The sequence below is a fragment of the Carassius gibelio genome, chromosome A6 (genome assembly GCF_023724105.1).
Source record: "Carassius gibelio isolate Cgi1373 ecotype wild population from Czech Republic chromosome A6, carGib1.2-hapl.c, whole genome shotgun sequence".
Lineage (NCBI taxonomy): Eukaryota > Metazoa > Chordata > Actinopteri > Cypriniformes > Cyprinidae > Carassius > Carassius gibelio.
The window spans coordinates 28,614,171-28,636,628 of record NC_068376.1 but is presented as its reverse complement, the minus strand read 5'-3'; the positions used below and the strand labels follow the sequence as shown (position 1 = coordinate 28,636,628).

Genomic DNA, 22,458 nt, shown 5'->3' with positions numbered 1-22,458 from the left:
GACAATGACATCAGCCAGAGTCATTTAAAGCACAAAACAATCTAATCTGCTCTTCACTGCCCTTTCTTTGTCCTTGTCTCTAGGTACAAGAAAGTACAGCTTGATGAACTAAAATTAAAACCTTAAAAACATTTTTATTACTTTGAGTTATACATTATTTAATTTTCTCATTCGGTGTCTTTCAGTTTCTTTTATATACATCAAACACATACACTCAAACCACACACACATTCATCAGAAAGAAGGAGGCCCAAATTTCTGTCTTGCATACCCCCCTTAAAACTGTTCATGGCTTCCCTGGGTTAGAGTTAAACTCCTCAGGACAGTAGCCCACCAGGACCATAGTTGCCTATCCCTGCTATAGGTAGACCAAGTACTTAAAAATATGACTTTAACTACAACAGACACTTATGCTTTGAATTTTATATTTTATACCCAACCTGCAAAACATAAAGGTTATCTAGACTAAACAAAATATTTCAGATCTTCATACCACACATCAGGAGTTAAAGAAGCCATTTAACAAATATCACATATATACATTCACACCGAATCAAATCCCGATCAATTCAAGTAAGCTTAATGTGAATATTAAACATATTGTGTTCATAGATTAGGTCACTCGTATTATCTGTGTCTTTTTGCAACAAAAATACACTTTCACACGCTCAGCAAATTGTTTATCTCTTAACCCGTAGATCAGTGGGCTTAGTAACCTTGGTAGAACATTTGAAAACAAAAACAGAATAAACAGAATGGTTGTTCGACTCTGGGGAAAAAGATCTACAAGCACTGTACTGAGGAGTGGGGTGATGTAGGACATCATACACAGTAAAAGCTGACCTCCGTGCAGCAGTATCGTGTTCCGGCCCTTTCTAGCAGACACTCGATCTGCACTCGCAGCGTTTGCTGCAGAAAGAACCTTAAAGTAGGTGACAATCAGTGTAATCCACACAAATAACAAATACACAACATTTGACACAGTATCATTGACTACGTGTTGCCAGGTGTTGCGAATGATCACCATGTGACATAAAACGGCAGTAGAGAAAAAGCTTTCTGTACGAGTTGATAATGTAATGAATATATCACTGAAAGCCGGCACTGCTGACAGAATCCATATGAACCAGATGAGCATGTATGTCCTGCGAACTGTACATATTTGTGGGTGATGTAGTGGCTTGCAAATGGCGATGTAACGCTCTATTGCCATGCAGGCCAGATTCAGTGGAGAGTTCTTGGTGACTATAACGGTAACAAATAAAACAACACAACAAACTGAGAGACTGAAGGGACCCACAGCATATGTTGTGACTTGTAAGCCCACAGAAATGGACAGCATTATCATGTCATTGATTACCAAATGGGTGTATAAAATGTATCTTGGGTCACTATAGAAAATAGAACTTTTGAAGAAGACAAGCACAAATGTCCCATTGATATAGTTGATGATTAGGCTGAAGACTACACTAATAAAGTTCTTGATGAAGGAGTCATAAAACTGATCTTTCTGAATGGTGCTGTTCATTATGATCCAGTGACCTGCAACAGCTGTGGAATTCCAGTGGAAAAATCACTTACAGATTTAGATAAGTACACTATCATTGGAATAATATGTTGTAGTGTCGCAGCACTCAATGTCAGTATTTCAGTTATCAGTATAAAGTTATACAAGCTCACTTAAAGTACTGTATACAATACATGAGCATTATAAAAACAACATCAATATTCATTAGATAATGCTGAAGCGAAAAGACATTCACATGTTCCACAAATTTGATGACTCTGAAATTCATAAACTGACCTGCCTTATTCCTATGGACTCTGACCTCGGAGAATTGCATTATAGCCTCTACTGTATTTATCCCTATGATTGTGCAATGGTTGTGCTCTCTGAAGGGCAAACTGAACAACTGAGGATTTGTGCTGAATTAATGAGCTCCTTTAAAATGACGCAAGCTTGATCAAGGTTTACATGACCTCGATGCTTTTTTTTGGGAAGTTTAAATTACAATGTCCTGCAAAGTGGCCTGATAGACTGCATCTAAAACTATTCCAAACGGTAATTCGGGTTTTAATAGGCTGTATAGTATATGCAGTTTCTAATGAGTAACCTCATACTGCTTCAGAAACTACAAGGAATATCTGTACTTTTAAAATCCATGTAAAACCGCAGGGCTTTTTTATTTCCAGTTATAGCAACTATAAAATGTGCTCATACACATACATTTTAAATAATTTTTTTTACTATTTTAAACAAATTTAACTACCCACTCTTATATATTATTATAAAATCTTTATAAACTGTATAGTTTCGATAGTGTTTATTAATTTAGCAATATGAAGGACTTTTCAAACAGGTCTTTCATTTTTAAATACACAAATTATATTTTGTTCTTCTGAATCATATTCAAACAATTTCTTCAAATGTCATGTTGCCTGTTAAAATGAAATTTTAGATTTTTGAAACATTTCTCTACTCCAGAAATCAGCGTCACCTACAAATCATACATGTGGAATCGATATGAACAAAACATCATCCAGGCTTATGAGAGAACTGGCTGGCTGGCTTTAGTTTGTGTGCTTTAGAGACAAAGCACCTGAGCCAATACTTGCGAAACTTCTCATCCCTGAATCCATAAATCATAGGACTGAGAAATCGTGGGATTATGTAGACCAGAAGAAAATTAACATAACGGATCTCTAGGCCGTACATTGGAAACAGTTGTATGAGCGGAGCCTGCATGGACGGCACGACAAACGCCAGCATGCACAGCAGCAGCTGAACCCCGTGGAGTAACACTGTGTTACGGGCCTTCTTGGCTGACACCAGGTCAGTGGAGGCCGCACGGGCTGTCAGCATGATCTTACAGTACGTATAAAGCAAAGTCAAGAAAACAAACGAGAAATACACACTATCAAACACGCAGTTCTTGTAATAAATCGAACGGTCTTGGAATAGGAGTGAGTGATCGCAGAAAATGGATGAGTGGAAGAACATTGGTGGTTCTTTGGCCACGGTGATGAAAAGATCAGTAATGGGAGGGGTGAGACTCAGGAGGAATATGACTCCGATCATCCACATGGTCCGTGTGACAGTGCAGATGTGGCTGTAATGGAGGGGGAAGCAAATGGAGATGTAGCACTCCAGGGCCATGCCGGCCAGGATGAGCGGGGTGGAGCGTGTGGTCGTCACAGCGGTCATGATCAATGGACAGCAGGCGGATGCCAAAATCTTTGAGAAGGCATAACTCACCTAGAGCAGGAAGAAAAGAACACAAATGACATGTACAATGGAAATGACATGGTTTCATTCTACAATCATTGTGCTTAAACATAATAAAGTCAAGTTTAGCATTTTTGTGGTATGAATACTAAATACTAAAATACTAAAAACTAAATATAATAGTAAAAAAATCGATTAGATATTCATTAACAAGGTTTTTTTTACGCTTTTTTTTTTTTTAATTGGGGAGTGACAGTAATGAAATTTACCACAAGAGATTTCTATTTCAGATAATGCTGATTCTTTGAACTTTCTACTCATAAACGATGTATAACAAAAATATAAAGCAGCATAACTGATTTTTAACAAGATGGAAACAGTTTTACTAAACACTAATCTAAAAATAAAAAAGTAAAAATGTTTTTTTTTTTAAGTTAAATTTTCCATTTTAGTGGTATGAAAATTGTTGCAACAAATGATTAAACTTTCTACTTTTTTCTGGGGGGTGGGTAATAATAAGATAATAATTAGAAAAGAGCAGCAGATCAGCATATTAGAAAGAGGTCTGAAGGAAACTGAAGACTGGATTAATGATGCTGAAAATTCAACTTTGCATCACAGTAATAAATGTATTTTAAGATATAATCAAACGGAAAACTATTATTTTATATAGCACTTCACTATATACAATATTATCTAGTTTTACTTGAATATTTAAAATAAATGCCACGTGCTTGATATTTTGTATCCAATGCAATTGTGTTCAGGCATTTCTAGGTGTCCTTTAAATCATTTTTGACCCTGTATTTCATCTCAATACTAACCACATACAGGGCGGTGACCAGTGTCAGTTGTACGCCATCATTAATGACCATGCAGATAAACATGATGTAACGTGGATCTTCATAGAAGAAACTGTGCTTGCGGAAAGTGGACACCATACTGCAGTTAAGGATACTGAGTGCCAGCCACACAAGCATGGCCACAATGTTTTTAGTGAGAGCAGCACTGAAGCTGTCCCGTGGTATGGCATTCAGAAGGATCAAAGTGCTGGAGTTCATGTTCTCAACCTGAGATGATAAAGCACACATTATAGACACTGTGTACAAAACTACACACAATACAGTAAAAGCTACACATTCTTGCATTGTACCATTCATCTTTTACTCAGTAAAGCTTACTACAGTCAAAGGCACGTAATAATGCATGATAATGATTTGTTATAGAGCAGTATGGTTCTAAAAGCAAGTAATACCTAAATGCATATGCGTATGCAAAGAGACACTTTTTCTATTGCTAGAGCAACTGCTGCACAATTACATAAACATGAACACTCAAACAGATGAAAGATCCTGAAAAGATTTTTCCTGAAAGAAATAAAACAAGCATGACTTGTAAGGCACAGTATGTCTCGGTGTAATGTTATTTTCCAATTTGCTTTTTAGATATCTTTGCATTTAAGATATCTTGCCTAAGATATCCAATCTTACCTAAAATGCCTCCCGCCCTGTCAGAAAGTCCAGGCCTGTAGTAAATCTCATAGCGTATGGGTGTGATATAGCTATAGGTCAGGGCAGCTGATTGGAGGATGCACAGAAAACTCTTCAGGGGTTTGGCATTAGCACAGTTTTGATTTTGATGAGGAGCAAACTAACACCAACACGTTTTCACTCACTCCCAACTCATCACATACAGTCTTGACGATTGGTCAGGACCCCTTTAATGTTACTTTTCGACATGCAGGGTATTCCATTGCTTTCAGTTGTTTGCCTTATGCGTCAGATCAAGACACATTTAATGGTTTGCATGCCTTTGTAAAAATAGAAATAATTTTACATTAATACATTGCTAGACATTTTGGAGAACCTAAACACACACCTACCCTAAACCTATGACCTCTGAAAAATATAAAACAAGTAGGCCAACTTAACAATTAACAGTACTGTCACAGGTATTTATTGCAAATCTGACCATTAAAAAGTAGATTTGGAATGTTTTTTTTTTTATATATAATATATATATATATATATATATATATATATATATATATATATATATATATATATATATATATATATATATATATTTGTTACTGTTGTTAAAGCCTTTTAAATCCTGTGTTTTATATTGATAGATGGTTAGATAAAGGGGTAGGGGTTGGTTTACATGCTCATAAATGTGTAAACAGCGTAAGGTATATAAAATTTTACGTTGAAAAATCACTCCCCAACATACAGTATATGCAATAATGGCAAAATGAATATTACCCAATATATAATTTAATCAAGACGATACAATTCTTAATATGCCTTTCACGTCTGCATATTGACACCAAAGAGTTTTTATTTCAAGCAATGATGGACACTGCACATCAAAATATTATGCTAAAGGGGCACCCTGTACATTAAAAAGTGATACCAAAGGGTCCTGAACAAGCTTCAGTATGTGACAGGTTGGGAGTGAGAATGTGTAGCTAACTCATGTGAATTTGGCTGTTAAATATGCTTGAATATATGTTTTTGGCTGTGACTTAAATGTTTTGGACTTTACTATATAAATCATGTATTTTCTTTCAAAATTGTCTATATACGGTTTCAAACAAAGTCATACTATAATTACTTATTTATCTATTACTTATTAAATTCTCATGAGATCAGGCTGCTGTTAGCAAAGGCCTTCAACGTTTCATATTAGGCCATATATAAATGTGACATACAGGAAATTTTTTATTTTTATTCTTTTATTTATGAACTGTTAATGACTTGCTACTAAATGCTGGATTGTTTTTAAAATGTAGTAAAAAATGTTATCCCAACAGCTGGGTTAGTCCATATTTCACCCATCATTAGAGTGTATTGAGTTTTATTATATATATATATATATATATATATATAAATATATATATATATATATATATATATATATATATATATATATATATAATATGTTTATTGTTTACAATTCTGTTCCCTAAGGGCAAGATTAAAAAAAGCTATACAATTTAAGAAACAATTGCTAACATAATGCTTCCATGTGCTGTAAACAAAATCAAATGTATTATTTTCTGGTTTGGGGTTATGATGTAGATACATACCCATCGATATACTTTTTATCACAATGCTTTTGATTGTAAAACAACTATCCAGAAAAGAATACGTGGAGCAGAAATCACTTTCAAAACAATTCCAGTCAAGCTGTCAGCACTACAAAACAAACATTCATAGTTAGCACAGAATGAATGATTAGAAATAGAACAAGTGTACGGAAAAATGGCTTCTTTATTAAAAAAAATTTGACCGCAAAACTCACTCACTGTCTGATAGGCATCAGTGAAGACAACAAAGCTTTTTAAATGCACGCACACTCTGATTGTAGATTATGATGTATGTTACGTCATTAGGGAAAATATAGAGATAAAAAAAAAGTAAAAAAAAAAAATGCTTAGAAAAGTATATATGGGCAAAGTACAAATTTAAAATAGGATATAATATATCAGAAAAGGCCTAATTTTAGGGGGCATTTTTCTAAGGACTTCATAATTCTTATTTTTCCGATATACATTTAAATAAGCTTGTGTTGTTTGTTTTTTATTTGCCCCAGTAACACAAATAATGATATTTCCATAATATTAATTTATTGATAGTGCCGGGGCATTAGAAATGTTCCTGTTGTGATCTGGCTCAGGGGCATCGGACTGGGGGTAAAATCAGTACTGATTACCAGGGCCCCAAAGGAAGAGAGGGCCCTTGAAAAGTCTGGAATATATTTTATTTTTTATTTGGGGGCCCGTCAGGACTGGGCCCGGTATCTTGTTCAACACCCCTGATCTGGCTCATCATGCATCTCATCTCTCAGGTGCGTTGCACAAGATCCCGGGCCCCCATGGCCCCCCTGAAAATATCCAGGTAAAATAAAATATATTCCAGACTTTTCAAGGGCCCTTTCTTCCTTTGGGCCCCTGGTAATCAGTACTGGTTTTACCCCCAGTCCAACGCTCCTGGTTTCTCTTAGTGTAACCAACATTACAGATCATATTGATGAGAAAACACAGTTATTAGATATCACATGGTATGTGATCCGATATGTGATGAGAGATTTACAACTTATCATTTATAGTATTTACACATCCACAGAAAATGTGTTAGATTTACTATGTCAAAGCTGAGAAAAAAAGGGTAAATTGAAACTACTGATTTAATAATGTTTCCACTGACATTTTTTATGCTGGTATATGTCTGAGAAGTTCATGTTCAGCTGCCATACACTCTGAATAAGCATTTGTTTTTGTTTTTTACCTGTTTATGCAAAAAAGTAAACACTTCCTGCAAAATATCTTATTATCTTCTGCAATTTCCCACTTTAAAAAGTGAGCAAAAAAGATCAAATCTGAATGATAACTAATTAGATAACTAATCATTAGATTTCAGTGTATTAATTGTGCATGTAGTTCAGTATATATTTATTATCTAATTTTTCAAACGAATCATATTCATCCTCAGATGTTGCTTTAAAAGTCAACATTGCCATCACATCATTTTAATAGTGAACTTTCACATGGATTTATTAGAAACTTTTGGCAAATTCCCACTGGGTTGGATGTTTTGGAGTTTTCTCCTCATCTTGAACATTGTGCACAGTAAGTATCTTTTCAAGTATTTGCAAAACATTTGATCTCTCAAGCCGTACACAACTGGACTGATAAACCTGGGCATTATCTGGATGACTAAATAGCTTGAGAATCTCATATCTACAATAAATTGTGGAAACATTTCTGCCAGCAGCCTGTCCAGGAAGGGCCCGATAAACGTTAGCATGCACATCAGAAGCTGGATCCCATGTAGGATGATGGTACTCCGAGCTTTATGAGCATCTGAGTTCGTGGCCTTTGCAACAAACATGATCTTCAAGTAAGTATACACTATAGTGAGCCACACAAAGGTCAGGTAAATGATGTACACAACATTTCTCTTATCTACTATATATGGGTTATCAAACACATAATCTCTGATGCAGGGGATGCTGCTGTAGAAGAAGATTAGAGGTTTTGTAGCCAACAGGATGAACAAGTCTGGTAAAACCTGAATGGCACTCAGGACCCAGATCAGACCGATAAGGGTGTACGTTTTACGTATGGTACAGATCTGAGCATGACGTAAAGGGTTGCATATGGCTATATAGCGCTCTATAGCCATAGAAGCAAGATTCAGTGGTGTGTTGAGAGTTGTGAATATACACTCAAAAAAATATTTAGGCCTTATAAATAAGATTTATGTAATTTGATTGCATATAAATTTTCCATCCATTTGGATTACGTATTTTTAATTTAAACGTATTAATAAACTTAATGTGATAAATATATGTAAGTCCTATTTAAATAAAACAAGTAACAATTAGATTTATGTAATATTTTCAATTAATCCAATTTATTTTAAATTAATAAGAAATGGGTTTATGTGTTTTTATGTAATAAACCTATTTTACTTAATATGCATCACATTTAAGTAATTTGTATTAATAAACCCAATGTATTTTAAAATCATATTTATAAATTTGTATTTACTTATTCATCACTATTTCCCCTCCCAATTACAATATACAACACAAAAAAGAACGTCCACAGGGTCACTTCATTTCACATTTTTATTTTAGAAATAACAAGCACAAAAGGCAGCAAAAAGAGGAGCTAGCAAGACAGTATGTGCTCACTTATACTGTGTTGTGTGCAACCTCAAAAAAAAAAAAAAAAAAAGTACTTTCATTCTTTACCTAACAAACCAAGGTTAATTGCACTACTTATTATTATTGCCACAATCATCCTATAACAAATAAATGCAAAGGATTTTAACAGACTGCAGGCATAGTACTTTTTCCTCAAGAACTGTGCTTAAAAAAACTGCAAAACTTGAGGTAGACATAACAATCAGATCAAATCTGATTCAATGACAACACTTGTTAACATTAAACAAACATTTTCACAAATCTGTGACATGCAATAATTTGGAAAAATAGGGTGGTGGTTCTAACGAGTAGAAAAAGTGCAAGTCAAGGGGAAAAATGTAAATATCAGCATATCTCTCAATGATTCACTGAAGCATCTTAATTTTCAGTCCCTGAACTTTTGGCGACAGCTTGGTTGTATCCAGTTCCATCAGGATTTTCTGAAATGCTTCAAATGTGCACTTGAGGTCCTTTGGATAGTTTAAGTTAAGGGCATAAATTAGTCCAAAAAGCATTACACATCCAAGTGTGACACTTGGCAGATTTTGCAGAACTTCAACTCCTTCAAGAACAACACCAACATCTGAAGGTTGTTCTTCAGGACCAGTGCCCTCCGCTCGAATGACATAGATGCCCATTGTTGTCTGTGCAATGAGAGACTCAGCCTCCACACTTTCAGTGTCCTGGAAGATAAACAAAGAAAATAAGTTCCCAATGTGTTCCAAGTTTTCCTATTGATTAAGTAATGTAATTGAAATGATAATTGTACTGTGTTCCTGTTTTGCCATGAATAATTTATTTAAGGGTTAGTTCACCCAGATAGCAAATTTATGTAATTAATAACTTACCCTGATGTTGTTTCAAACTTGTAAGACCTCCTTTTATCTTCAGAACACAGTTTAAGTTATTTTAGATTTAGTCCGAGAGCTCTCAGTCCCTCATTGAAGCTGTGTGTACGGTCTACTGTCCATGTCCAGAAAGGTAAGAAAAATATCATCAAAGTAGTCCATGTGACATCAGAGGGTCAGTTAGAATATTTTGAAGCATCGAAAATACATATTGGTCCAAAAATAGCAAAAACGACGACTTTATTCAGCATTGTCTTCTCTTCCCCTCTGTTGTGAGAAAGAGTTCAAAACAAAGCAGTCTAGATATCCGGTTCGCGAACAAATCATTCAGTTCACCAAATTGAACTGAATCGTTTTAAATGGTTCGCATCTCTAATACACATTAATCCAAAAATGACTTAAGCTGTTCACTTTTTTAATGTGGCTGACCCTCCCTCTGAGTTCAAACAAACCAATATCCCGGAGTAATTAATTTACTCAAACAGTAGACTGACTGAACTGCTGTGAAGAGAGAACTGAAGATGAAAACCGAGCCGAGCCAGATAATGATTCGTTCACGAGTCAAGAACCGTTTCTGTCAGACACGTCCGATTCGTGAACCGAGGAGCTGATGATACTGCGCATGTGTGATTCAGCGTGAAGCAGACCGACACAGATCGTCTGAACTGAACGGATTCTTTTGGTGATTGATTCTGAACTGATTCTGTGCTAGTGTTATCAGCGCAGGTAAACCGAAGGCTTGAATCAAGGGCAATCATCGCCAATGACGCCATTACGTCAAGCGCAAAAGAACCGGTGAACCGTTTTCTTCAACTGGTTTATTGAATCGAACTGTCCGAAAGAACTACTGGTGATCCGAAAACCGATGCAAACGGTTCTTCACTCATGAAAGAGTCGGTCTATTGTTCGTTATCTGGCTCGGCTCGGTGTTCATCTTCAGTTCTCTCTTCACAGCAGTTCAGTCATTCTACTGTTTGAGTAAATTAATTACTCCGGGATATTGGTTTGTTTGAATTCAGAGGGAGTGTCAGCCACATTAAAAAAGTGAACAGCTTAAGTCATTTGTGGATTAATGCGTATTAGAGATGCGAACCGTTTAAAACGATTCAGTTTGATTTGGTGAACTGAATGATTCGTTCGCGAACCGGATATCCAGACTGCTTTGATTTGACTCTCTCTCACAACAGACACGGAAGAGAAGACAATGCTGAATAAAGTCGTCGTTTTTGCTATTTTTGGACCAAAATGTATTTTCGATGCTTCAAAATATTCTAACTGACCCTCTGATGTCACATGGACTACTTTGATGATATTTTTCTTACCTTTCTGGACATGGACAGTAGACCGTTCACACAGCTTCAATGAGGGACTGAGAGCTCTTGGACTAAATCTAAAATATCTTAAACTGTGTTCTGAAGATAAACAGAGGTTTTACGGGTTTGAAACAACATCAGGGTAAGTTATTAATTACATAAATTTGCTATCTGGGTGAACTAACCCTTTAATTTTCCTATCTACACCAAATCTGAGATCAGCATAATGATGTGAGTGTTTCACGATTCTGATTTCATATGTTCCTTACTTTGTAATACCATCTGGATCATTTTATCCAGGTCATTTTTAGTTTGATCAATCATGCTCTGTACTGATTGCTGCATAGTTTAATCTTTCGCTGCACACTACACACAAGGGCATAAGCTAGACTGTGATACCAATGAGAAAATTAACATAATCAATGAAAATTGAAATTTGTAACATGAAGAGAATAGCTTGACACACACTTACCACATATTCTTTGACAAGTGTCTCGATGTCTTCGTTGAGGTAGACACTTAGGCACCTCAGGATACAATCACGCCTGGTGTTTATGTCTTCATTCTCAAACAAGCATAAGAAGACCCCAAAAAAACGTCATTAATTATTAACTAATAGTTCAAGGAAGGCTACATTTTAAAGAGGTAGTTCACCCAAAATGTACAATTATGTCATAAATTTTGTCATAACTTTTGTTCATCTTCAGAACACAAATGAAGATCTCTTTTTAAGAAATCTTAAAACTTTGTTTCTTCATTGACAGCTACACAATCACCACTTTGACGCTTCAAATAATTCATAAAGAGATCATAAAACTATTCCATATGAATTGAGCAGTTTAGTCCAAATTTTCTAAAGAGAAGCATAAGAAGATGATCGCATTATTTAATGAACAGACTAAATTTAGGCTTTTATTTGTATAAACATTGATCAGCAAACATAAACAGAAGATCAACCGAACCTGCTTAACACACTAGAACAAACCTCACTGGTTCTCGCACATCAACGCAAAAATTCCTGAGCTTCCGTTTACTCTAACTGATGTGAGTTAATGAATGTTTGTTTGTGAAAAAAAAGCCTAAATTCTATCTGTTAATTCCTTCAGAAATTTTGGACTAAACTGCTCAATTCATATGGAATAGTTTTATGATCTCTTGATAACATTTTTGAAATGTCAAAGTGTTGGTTGCGTAGCTGTCAATGGAGGAACAGAAACCTCTCAGATTTCATAAAAAATATATTTATTTGTGTTGTACAGAGCCCTGCACATGACATGCAGGAAAAAAAAATGTAATTGTGCACACGATTTAGCAAATCGAGGGAATTAATTATTAAATTGTGCTTTTTTTCTTGCATTTCATGTGCGGGGCTCCGTAGTGTTTCGATGATAAGTTATGGGTTTGGAACGTCATGAGGTTCAGTTAATAACACTTTTTTATTTTTGGGTAAACTAATACACTATTATAAAACACCATACACAGACAACAATCTTAATTATTTAGCAACTTATTTATATGAATAATGCTTTAAAAATATTGTGCATAAACAATAATGCCAATAAATTTCTGTAATTAGAATAGAGAGAAACAGAAAGACTGTGTGCATGTGTGTGAGAGAGATTGAGATGTCCTCACTAATAAATCAAATAAATGTGTATTTAATGTGTAAGAAAGATTGTGTTCTTGGTATCTCAGAGGGATAGAGAAAGTGTGTGTGTGTGTGCGCATGTGTGAGAGAGAGTTTTCTGAATTCCTGTCAAGTCAAATGAGTAACCAGTTGAAAACAAATGCAAAAAATAAAAACACACTTACTTTAGTTGTCAATGCCATTATGGTGCGGATTTTCTGTCCTGCACATCCTCCTTTGTGACGGAACACCTTCATCAGGCCATCAGTGTATTTGTCCAGTTGACCAATGAATTTTGATATCAGCGGAACAGTTGTTATACGCATGAACTCCATGTTGACCTGAAAAAAGATGAAAAAGGACACAAAAGAATATATTTCACCTTAAACAAGATGTGTTAGTGTATAAATCTGCACTTCCGTTTCAAACAACACTTAACTACTTACTTCTTCAACTTCAAACAATGCTGGCCATCTGTTTCGGACCTCTGTAATCATTGGCTCCTGAAGAATTTCTTGTCGTCGGTATGAGAAGGTACGCTGCATCTTTTCCTTGATAATGGTCTCGTTATTCTTTTTTTTAACCTCGGTCAATAGAGCAACCCTTTCCACCTCCAGGCTGTCATTGGTTTCACCTCTCGGATGGTTTGGACAGAAATTAACCTCTGCCCTCCGTGGCTTTTTTATGTTTGCAGCTGGTTTTCCCTGGCCTTTCTGTTTGTTTTTAAGTGAGTTGACTGTGACTTCTGGGTGTCCAGCTCGGCCAAGCTTGGTTCGGAAGTTCATCATCTTTATCTTAATATAGTGCTTCCATCCACAACACCCAGTCCGAGTTCCTTTCTCACGCAAACATGGATGGGTTTGTATCAAGGCCTCAGCAACTTTTTCAAACTGATTGTCCTTTGGATATGCTGTATACTTGATTATTTCTTCTGCAATGCCTTCAAGAATATCAGATCTGAGTTTGGGCGTAAGAGATAGGAGAGTTCCACTTGCATTGAATTCATCATTTCCCTTCTGGAGCTGCATCTCGGCACAATATGAAAATCGTGGCACTACAAAATCTTTAGGCCAAGTGCAAGACCGGGAGTCAGGAGATGACAATATGACAGTATCGTTGCTGCTACAGGAGTCAGCAGATGCTGAATCACTTGGTTCTTGTGATGAGGAGCTGCAAGATATATTGGAAGGAGTAACTGGGATTGTGGAGCAGTTATCTTTAGTGGATGGAGCTGAGGATATTGTGGAGGTGGTAGCCTCACAAGGTAAGTACACCACTTTCAAAGTACTGCGATCTTGAATATCAGAAATTGATAAGAGGTTCATGAATTCGTTTCCAAAGTCTACGTCTTTGTATTGAAGCCTAAACTGCTCTGTTACTCCAAAGAAGGTCTTAATTTCAAAAGACAATTCATCCACAGAAGACGGTATTCCGGATTTAATGGTTAGTTTTCTTGCATCATCTTCACTTCCAAACAGGACTCTGAAGCTAACTGGTCCTGCCATCCTGATTTTTTAATCTAGAATGCAGACCCAAAAAACATAGGAATTGTCTTATTAACAAATAAAACATTGATGTTAAAGTTACTACATTCTTTTAAAAAAGGTACTGAAAGTCTTATAAATAACACCTTTGATGACGATGTGTCTCTTCAGGGTTACCATACGTTTGGAACAAACTGTATAGGCCACAAGTGGATAGCAGTCTGTCAGTTCTTCAAGCTGAACCAGGGCAACCTCTTTACCTGGTGAAGAAGTCAACTCAAAAGATCTGAAGTGGTCTCTATACCATGCACACAATAAACGCACAATGAAACTCAGCTCATCTCCCCTTATGCACATTTGCAGAATTTCTGCAAATTCTGGCATTCCAGCAGTTGAACCACATGCAACTAACATTCCATTTTTGTAGTTAATTCCTCTAGTGGTGACACTTTTTGCAAGGTGAACTTGACTGATATTTGGATACTTCTGCCTGAGAGCCAACACAACTTCCTTATTCAGAACATCAACCTGGACTGTAGAGACATTTGAAACTTCCAAATTTGATGTATTGAGTGTGGATGAATATATGTGGTAACTGATGAATTGCTGGTGTTTGGATGCCAATGTGAGTGCAATGTTCCTGAAATTATTTGCGTGTCGAGCTACTTGTTTAAAAAAGCTATGTTTAGCTTCAAATCGCATCGTCCATAAACCTAGAAGAGGCCCAAAACACTTAATCAGGTGCGGGTAATGCTCAAGATAGTGGTGTTTAGGTAAAAGCTTTACGTCCGGGTTAAGCTCGAGTAGTCTCTGTCTGTGTTCAGACTAGGGATGTCAACGATTAATCGATGATCGATTAATTGTCGATAAGAGATGCAATCGATTAAGGCTGTCGATGGTCGGTTAACCGATTCAATGTTGGGCTGCGTGCGGCTCATGCGCACTCAACACGTGCGAGCGGCTGTGAGTGACGGTGACGATATATAAAAGCATCATCATTCATTCACAATGTACAAATTAAGCTTTTAATGTGATTTAAACTTTAAAGTATATTAAAATAGAAACAACATAAAAGTTCTTCAACATTAAATGCAATAGAAATGAAGTTACTAATCATTTCACCAGATAACTGTTTTATATCGTGCGCTTTGCAGGGCTGCGGGACACAGTGACAGGACAGGTAGTCTATTCATTCCTACAACTTGTTAATTCATTCCTACGAATTATTAATGTGGCAATTGTCCATGTTTCATTAATTTTGTTCCCTAAATAACCCATGATTTAAGTGAAATAAGGGAACAAATTAATAAATCGAACGAATTCTTAATTCATGAAATCTTTAATTTCCCTTCCCATGTTTACCACAGTAAGAGATGCGAAAACAGTTATTAAAAGCGAAAGATAATAAAATAAACCTGGGAAATTAGAGGGTTAGACTATGAAGATTTAGGAAAAGAAACGATGCCTAAATATACTGAATTTTTGGAAATTCGTGACCAACCGGCAAACCAGAACAAAGCCGCCTAAATGAAGACTATGGGGTCCAAAAGCATGGTCACGATCTAACATTTTCCAGTTAACCTATTATTCCTCTAATAAACAAAGCTTTTATACCACACTTGTCATAATCAGATCTTATCATTTCTAAATAAATAATTGCTGGATTCAAAACAGCGTTTAATAGGCGCGGTGACCGACACATTCCCGGAGCATTCACTGCTGTCACTAAACGGTGACGCCGAGCATCGTTCACAAGTTTCTGCATGGACCTGACTAGGGCACAGGTTCTAAGCCCTGGGACAAAATGGGATGCTTTAAGGAAAATTTATAGCCTACTAAGTAATAGGCCCAACATAAAAATAACAATTTCTTTTTTTTTTTTTTAAATAGGCTATGCGAAATATATCCGACTTAAATAGGCTAATTAAGATTAACGGATTTAAAACAGAAGTGTGGGCGCTCCATAAGTTCACAAAAAAAAAAAAAAAGGATGACAACGCATTCTGTTTGTTTGCTTTATTTTACAAGAGCATAAATCTTCTGTTTTTATTGTGAGTGTGCACAAATGAAAGTAAACACTTTTGCGGAAAATATATATTTTTTTTTTTATGTCTCAGCTGTTTCGATCGCACCGGAGCCTGCTGCACACGTATATTCTAGCGATTCAAACTTACATCGCAGTCTGTTCATTATCAAAATAAAATGTCAACTAAACATTAAAAGGTTACACTGGTCAGTTTAAATAGACCGTAGTATACCGGTCCACTCTGCTGTTATGCCAAGGACGTTTTTGCTCATATGAAGAGGATCATCTTTTCCGTCTATATGCGAATGCGTGTTAAGTACAAGCCTAGTTTACATTATAAATAATAGTTTAACATTCAAATACATTGCGAATATGGAAACATTTCGATTTGTGCCGAATGAGACATGAGCAATAACCTCCAAATAAATCAAAGCCGTGCTCGCTCATCCTCGTGTGCACGCATGCACTGTCACGATCTAATGCGCTGTATGCCGGATTTTTAAAAATCTGACATTTTCTAGGACAGAATCCAGCAGGATCAAATTAATGTGAGCAACTGTGTTTTGGTGCAGCAGCGCCGATGTAGTTCACGTAATGTGCAGCGCAGTCACACGCGCTCCACATTTCGGATAATTTTATACAATAATGTCAGTTGAAAACATTGCAATTGTGCTTTAAAATACAACAACGAGCACCACAAAACCATTTAAAGATGCGTGTTCAGCGTTCTCCGTGCGGGATTGGAAACTGTCAACAAAGTAAAATGACCTCAAAAGTATGGCGCGCTCTCTTCATTTTATCAAATGATCATAATCGCATCTATTCATTTTATAATCCTGCTACTAGCATTTTATTCAGACTAAAACCTCTTTAATTCAAGTGAGAAAGCGTTTTGTGTGTGTGTGTGGCTTTTGCACATCCTGTCATACAGCTGACTGCGTGCCTGCAATAGACGCATTTTGCAGTATTATGGTTAACGATTAATCGATTAATTGATCGTTAATTTAAACGACGATCGATCATGGAAATAATCGAAATTTGACATCCCTAGTTCAGACACTTTGACATCAAGATAAGCAATTGTCTCATCAGTGTGAACTGGTGCCACAGCTAATTCTACAATTTCCTTCAGGTCTAATATCACTTGCCAAGCAAGCTCATCCTCTGGAATCAAGTCTCCTACTAGAAATGGAAGCAATCGAATTAGATTCCAATTCTCATGGGCGTTGCCACCTATTGTCTTCTTACATGAATAGCTGTTTGGTATAACTTGAGATCTATTTTTTTTGTCACTCCACTTATAGGGAAATTTGACGATTCGTGTGTTAAGACATTCAAGACTGAAATACTTCTTAGAGATGAGAACACTGAAACATAGTGCCAGTTCAGAAGGGACAATACCCTCAAATAAGTCATGCACTATATCTGGGGGATAGCCTGTGTTAACATGAAAATGTTGAAGTTTTTCTGTTAAAACACACGCTCTCTTCACACCAAAGCAATTTGTGTCAGTTTCCTGTGCAGACTTTACATGTGCTTCGTGTATTTCTTTTGTTCGAAGCAAAAAAGCACCTGAATGAACATCCCTTGTTTGAATATCTACTTTCTGAGCAGTACAAAATCGACAAATATACTGGCCAGAGAAGCTCTCTACAAAACCAGCCAATCCGTGGGCTCCCAAATTGTCCGCTACAACACTATGGACTGTTCCTTTGACAAACTTCCCAAGTTTTGAGCTGAAAACACCATGCTCTTCTAAAGTACAAAGGTCTTGTAAAAGTGGCTCTAGAATTTTTCCATAGCCATATACCTTTACATCGTCACTTTTGCACAAAACCGTTAAATAAATGGAAGACAGTGCTGAATGAGAGCCTGGTGGCAAGTTATTCAGAATCCAGTACACACTACACAATTTGTGTTTTTTTCGCGATGTACCCAGGGGATTACATAACTCAAAATCATCGATGTACAAAGTTAAACAAATTCGCAACTCATCACCTGACAGGAAAGTGTTGTCCTTAAAATACAAACCGTCTCTTATAGAGCGATACTGCTGATTATCTAACTTGTCTGTAGTTTCCTGTGTTCTGTGGCTACTGATAATACTGTTTAACACTGCAGTACAATCAAGTAGCTGCTGTAAAGACTGCAGTAATGGGATATACTGAAATGTCCTGCTCTTTTTTTGGTCCAGAATAAACTCCACTGGCTCAACAATATTTAACAAATCCTTAAAGTACTCTTTTCTCTTATAAGTTGTAGAAAGGGGACCATCTTTCCCTATTGATTTTACTAAAGGGTTAGATTTACACAGTACATCAGCTAGTTCCTTAATAATTAAGCTATCAACTTCAAGGTTTTTGTTTTTTAAAAAATCTGAAAGACTGCTACAAGTTACAGGCACAGACACAGTACTTAAGAGGAAGTGTAGTTCATCTAGTAGTTCATCAATAGCTGTAGATGGCACATGAAAAATGTTTTCCAACTTCAGCAAAACTGCAGCTATTTTTTGTTCTAATAATTTCGGCAGGTCATCTGAAGTATCTATTTCACTATCTGCATCTAACGGAGGTACAAAATCTATGTCCGCAGAAGATGAGGGGCTTTCATCTACAGTACTACCAGATTCGTCTGACTGAGCAGCGAGTTTAACAATACCTGCCTTAAAATCGTTTAGAGTGTAGGGATTATGTTTACGATTTTTATGCGAGTGAAATGTTCCATATATGTTTGTCTCAAACTTACATCCTTCAAACATACAAGTTACGGTTTCATACTGCCTAAGATGTTGATTTACATGAGCAAAGTATTCCTTTTCAGTTAAAATTTCCTTACATGCACACGTCTGACAAAAGAATGTAGTTAACTGAACATTTGCTGCTGTTAACTTCCTGTGTGTTTGATATGTGTGACTCAAAAGATTCTTCCAACTTGTGAATGTACATGGGCAATCTGCATATAGACAGGGATACCGGCAATTGCGACCATAGTGGAAATGTTTCAGCCTAAAATGTTTTAACAATTCATACCGGCTAGATAATGAAATATCACACACTTTGCATGGCCACATTCACATATCTGTGAACAAAGACAAAAGAAAAAAAAAATCAGTTACATCCAAATATTAAAGAATCAACATAAATAACTTAATTTATACTTGATTTTACAATAATTCAAAATACAGCTACTACTACTAATAATAATTTATTAATAACTTTTTTATAACAATGAAATAACTACATAGGTCCAATTTATAAGAAACTTTGGTTGATTGCAGGATGATATTAGGCTGTTCATGTCTGTAAAATATGTTTTTAATTATGTTTTTAACTATGTATGTTATGTTTTTTTATGTTGAATCATTTAACATTCAAACTGAGATTAATTGTTCATAATCAGATGTATTGATTCTTCTATGTATTAAAAAACCATCTTTGTAGCATACATACAAGGTCTAGGAGGTTGTCCCACCATTTAGATGTAAGAAAAGATGCTTGATGTATCTGTAAAGGGAAAAAAATGGTTTTGGTTAGAAACAAAAGCATACTTTTGATTATGAAATTACAAAGCCAGCATTATATTTTTAGAGATTTATTAGAATAGTACTCTCATTTACTAATTGCAGTAGTTTATAACTGTCTTTATTTGCCGTCAAAGGTTAAACCACAGAACAAGAGCAGAACAACAGCAAAAGACACAGACGGGGTAAAACCATGGCTCACATAGAACACACGACCAACTGTTGGAAGTTATCCATGTACGATATAAATACATTTAAAATTGCAGTTGGTTTAGTAATCGTTTAACGACACATCGCTATTTTAATATTTAAACAGTAAACACCATTTTTCCTCTCGGATTTAACTTAAGCTATGCACGTGGCCAAAGGTCTAGTTATGTTACTCAGGTCAGAAAATACGGAAATTAATATAACGTTAAACTAAAAATAAATATGCATCCCAGTTACTTTTAATTATACTGTCTAACTGAAAAAAGTAGCTTAAGGGGAAAGTAGATAAAGTTAGCTTTTATAAGAACCATGTGCAAGTTAGTTAGCTAACATAAGTGGAATAAATGCAGATTGATAGTCAGTGCATTGATACAGTTTAATACGATATCAACAGCAGTAATAACACACATATATATTGAAAGCAGTCAACTTTATATGAGTACAAATGTAACTTGCCTTGCAATCAGCTTGATCCAAGAAGATGATCCGATGTAAGATGGCGAGGAGAACGGTGGTTTTTCAACTGCCTCTCTGCCGCGCGCGCGCTGGTTGCTGCTTTTTTTTTTTTTTTTTTTATGTGCATTGCCATAGACACGTGTATGTGCCGTACCGCTCCCTACCGACTGGAGTATGGATCATTTCCGCCTCTAAACAATTCCATTGCCCATAAATTATATGCAAACCAATCTCATAAAATATAACTGATATGATCTGGCTCGTTCCACAGCTAGATATATTTAAACCATATTCATAATTGTTAACTGATTAAATCAAATAGTTTTCACAATGGGCAAATTTACATGGATTCTAAGCAATTTGCCTACATATATTTTGAAAATATTATTATTTAAATAAAATCAAAAGGATACAAATACATAATTATAAACTATGCCATGATTCATTTTTTTGAGTGTAGCACTCATCAATAAAACACAGCAGAAAGAGACATTGAGAGTAAACACAGTGTAGCTTAAAATGTGAAGGATGACTGCAATCATCAGCTGAATCATGTCATTGAACACCATGTGAATGAAGAGAATGTAGCGAGGGTTTCCTTTGAAGATCTCATGCTTGATGAAGGTGTGGACGAGCGTGCCATTGATATAGTTGATGGAGATGCACAAACCGACCACGATCACATTCCTAGTCACCGCTGAGCTAAAGCTGTCCCTCTGATACTTGGGTTGTGTGATGTTACTCCCTAGTGAAATGTTCATTTTTTTGATAGCACAGCTTTCAAAAAAAAAAGAGAGCAATGAATATAGGAGGTTTAACGATGTGCTTTAAGATAACTAAGCTAGAAAAATGTTATTCTTAATGTAATATTCAGTTGCATCAACAAATTCACATCTAAGTGAGTCACATAAAGATCAGTTGTCTTTGCAATCATACCTCGGCAGCTGCTCCAGTCTGGTGTGAAAGGAAGCTGATGAGTACTTCATTTTATACCATGTGATTTGCCTCTTTGGAACTGAGGTCGGTCTCATCTTTGCGATCCTAAAGAACTGCGCATGACGACCTTGTGAGATGGCAGAAGAATTCAAACCATGTATTTGTGCAATCGTTTAACTATAAAGGGCCAAATATCAAACTTGATTGAGGGCTGTAGGTTGCAAGAAAATGCTGCTTTGTATCCAACTGTATGATAAAATGTCAGATAAAAAAAAAAAAAAATTAATCAAATTCCTTTACATTCTCAACATTTTAATGCAAACAAAACAAAACAAACTAAATTAAAAAAAAGTTTAAATACAAAGTGATATATTAGAAATGAAGATATGCTTAAAAAAAGTAAACACTTCCTGCAAAAGATCTTATTATCTTCTGCAATTTCCCACTTTAAAAAGTGAGCAAAAAAGATCAAATCTGAATGATAACTAATTAGATAACTAATCATTATATTTCAGTGTATTAATTGTGCATGTAGTTCAGTATATATATATTTATTTGATTGAGGGCTGTAGGTTGCAAGAAAATGCTGCTTTGTATCCAACTGTATGATAAAATGTCAGATAAAAAAAAAAAAAAATTAATCAAATTCCTTTACATTCTCAACATTTTAATGCAAACAAAACAAAACAAACTAAATTAAAAAAAAGTTTAAATACAAAGTGATATATTAGAAATGAAGATATGCTTCAATGGCATTTTTATTCCTGTCAAGGGTCAACCCTTGTTTGGGCATCTCTGCTTTAGAGAAATATACTTTGCAATTGGCATGACCTGGCCAGGGCAAACTTTTAACCTGGAAATATGGTTATAGCGTGTTCAGTGCTGACAGATGCTGCAGTTGCTTTCTCTCCACTGAAAGGCATTCACAAGTGGCTATATATTCAGCTAAAAGACAAGCAACATACAGTAAAAAAAAAAAAAAAAAAAAAAAAAAAACTTCAGATCTTATAGGACATGTTTTACTGAAAATTTTTCTCATTATCCAAATTTCAAAGGTCTAAAAACAAGTAAACATTATATATCCACAACCATTC

At 35.7% G+C, this 22,458-nt stretch overlaps 4 protein-coding genes across 5 annotated transcripts; all 4 read right to left on the bottom strand.

Annotated features, from left to right (window-relative positions):
- Nucleotides 1–613: 613 nt before the first annotated feature.
- On the bottom strand, nt 614–1,528 carry LOC128015203 (odorant receptor 131-2-like). Its single transcript, XM_052598868.1, has one exon. It carries the CDS (start codon nt 1,526–1,528, stop codon nt 614–616), a length of 915 nt encoding a protein of 304 aa, XP_052454828.1.
- Nucleotides 1,529–2,536: 1,008 nt separating this feature from the next.
- LOC128015202 (odorant receptor 131-2-like) lies at nt 2,537–4,314 on the bottom strand. Its single transcript, XM_052598867.1, has 2 exons — nt 4,051–4,314; nt 2,537–3,256 (listed from the first exon to the last, which is right to left on the bottom strand). The coding sequence occupies exons 1-2, from the start codon at nt 4,285–4,287 to the stop codon at nt 2,537–2,539; spliced, it is 957 nt and encodes a 318-aa protein (XP_052454827.1). The 5' UTR covers nt 4,288–4,314.
- Nucleotides 4,315–7,776: 3,462 nt separating this feature from the next.
- On the bottom strand, nt 7,777–21,189 carry LOC128015201 (odorant receptor 131-2-like). Its single transcript, XM_052598866.1, has 2 exons — nt 20,890–21,189; nt 7,777–8,460 (listed from the first exon to the last, which is right to left on the bottom strand). Exons 1-2 carry the CDS (start codon nt 21,187–21,189, stop codon nt 7,777–7,779), a joined length of 984 nt encoding a protein of 327 aa, XP_052454826.1.
- On the bottom strand, nt 8,812–20,388 carry LOC128015984 (uncharacterized). Of its 2 annotated transcripts, XM_052600265.1 has the most exons (6): nt 19,692–20,388; nt 14,363–19,320; nt 13,179–14,251; nt 12,918–13,073; nt 11,578–11,670; nt 8,812–9,627 (listed from the first exon to the last, which is right to left on the bottom strand). In XM_052600265.1, the coding sequence occupies exons 3-6, from the start codon at nt 14,235–14,237 to the stop codon at nt 9,310–9,312; spliced, it is 1,626 nt and encodes a 541-aa protein (XP_052456225.1). In that variant the 5' UTR covers nt 14,238–14,251; nt 14,363–19,320; nt 19,692–20,388; the 3' UTR covers nt 8,812–9,309. The 2 variants fall into 2 exon arrangements, with proteins under 2 accessions (XP_052456225.1, XP_052456224.1); XM_052600264.1 differs by lacking the exons at nt 8,812–9,627; nt 11,578–11,670; nt 12,918–13,073; nt 13,179–14,251 and having other exon boundaries at nt 14,371–19,320.
- Nucleotides 21,190–22,458: the final 1,269 nt, after the last annotated feature.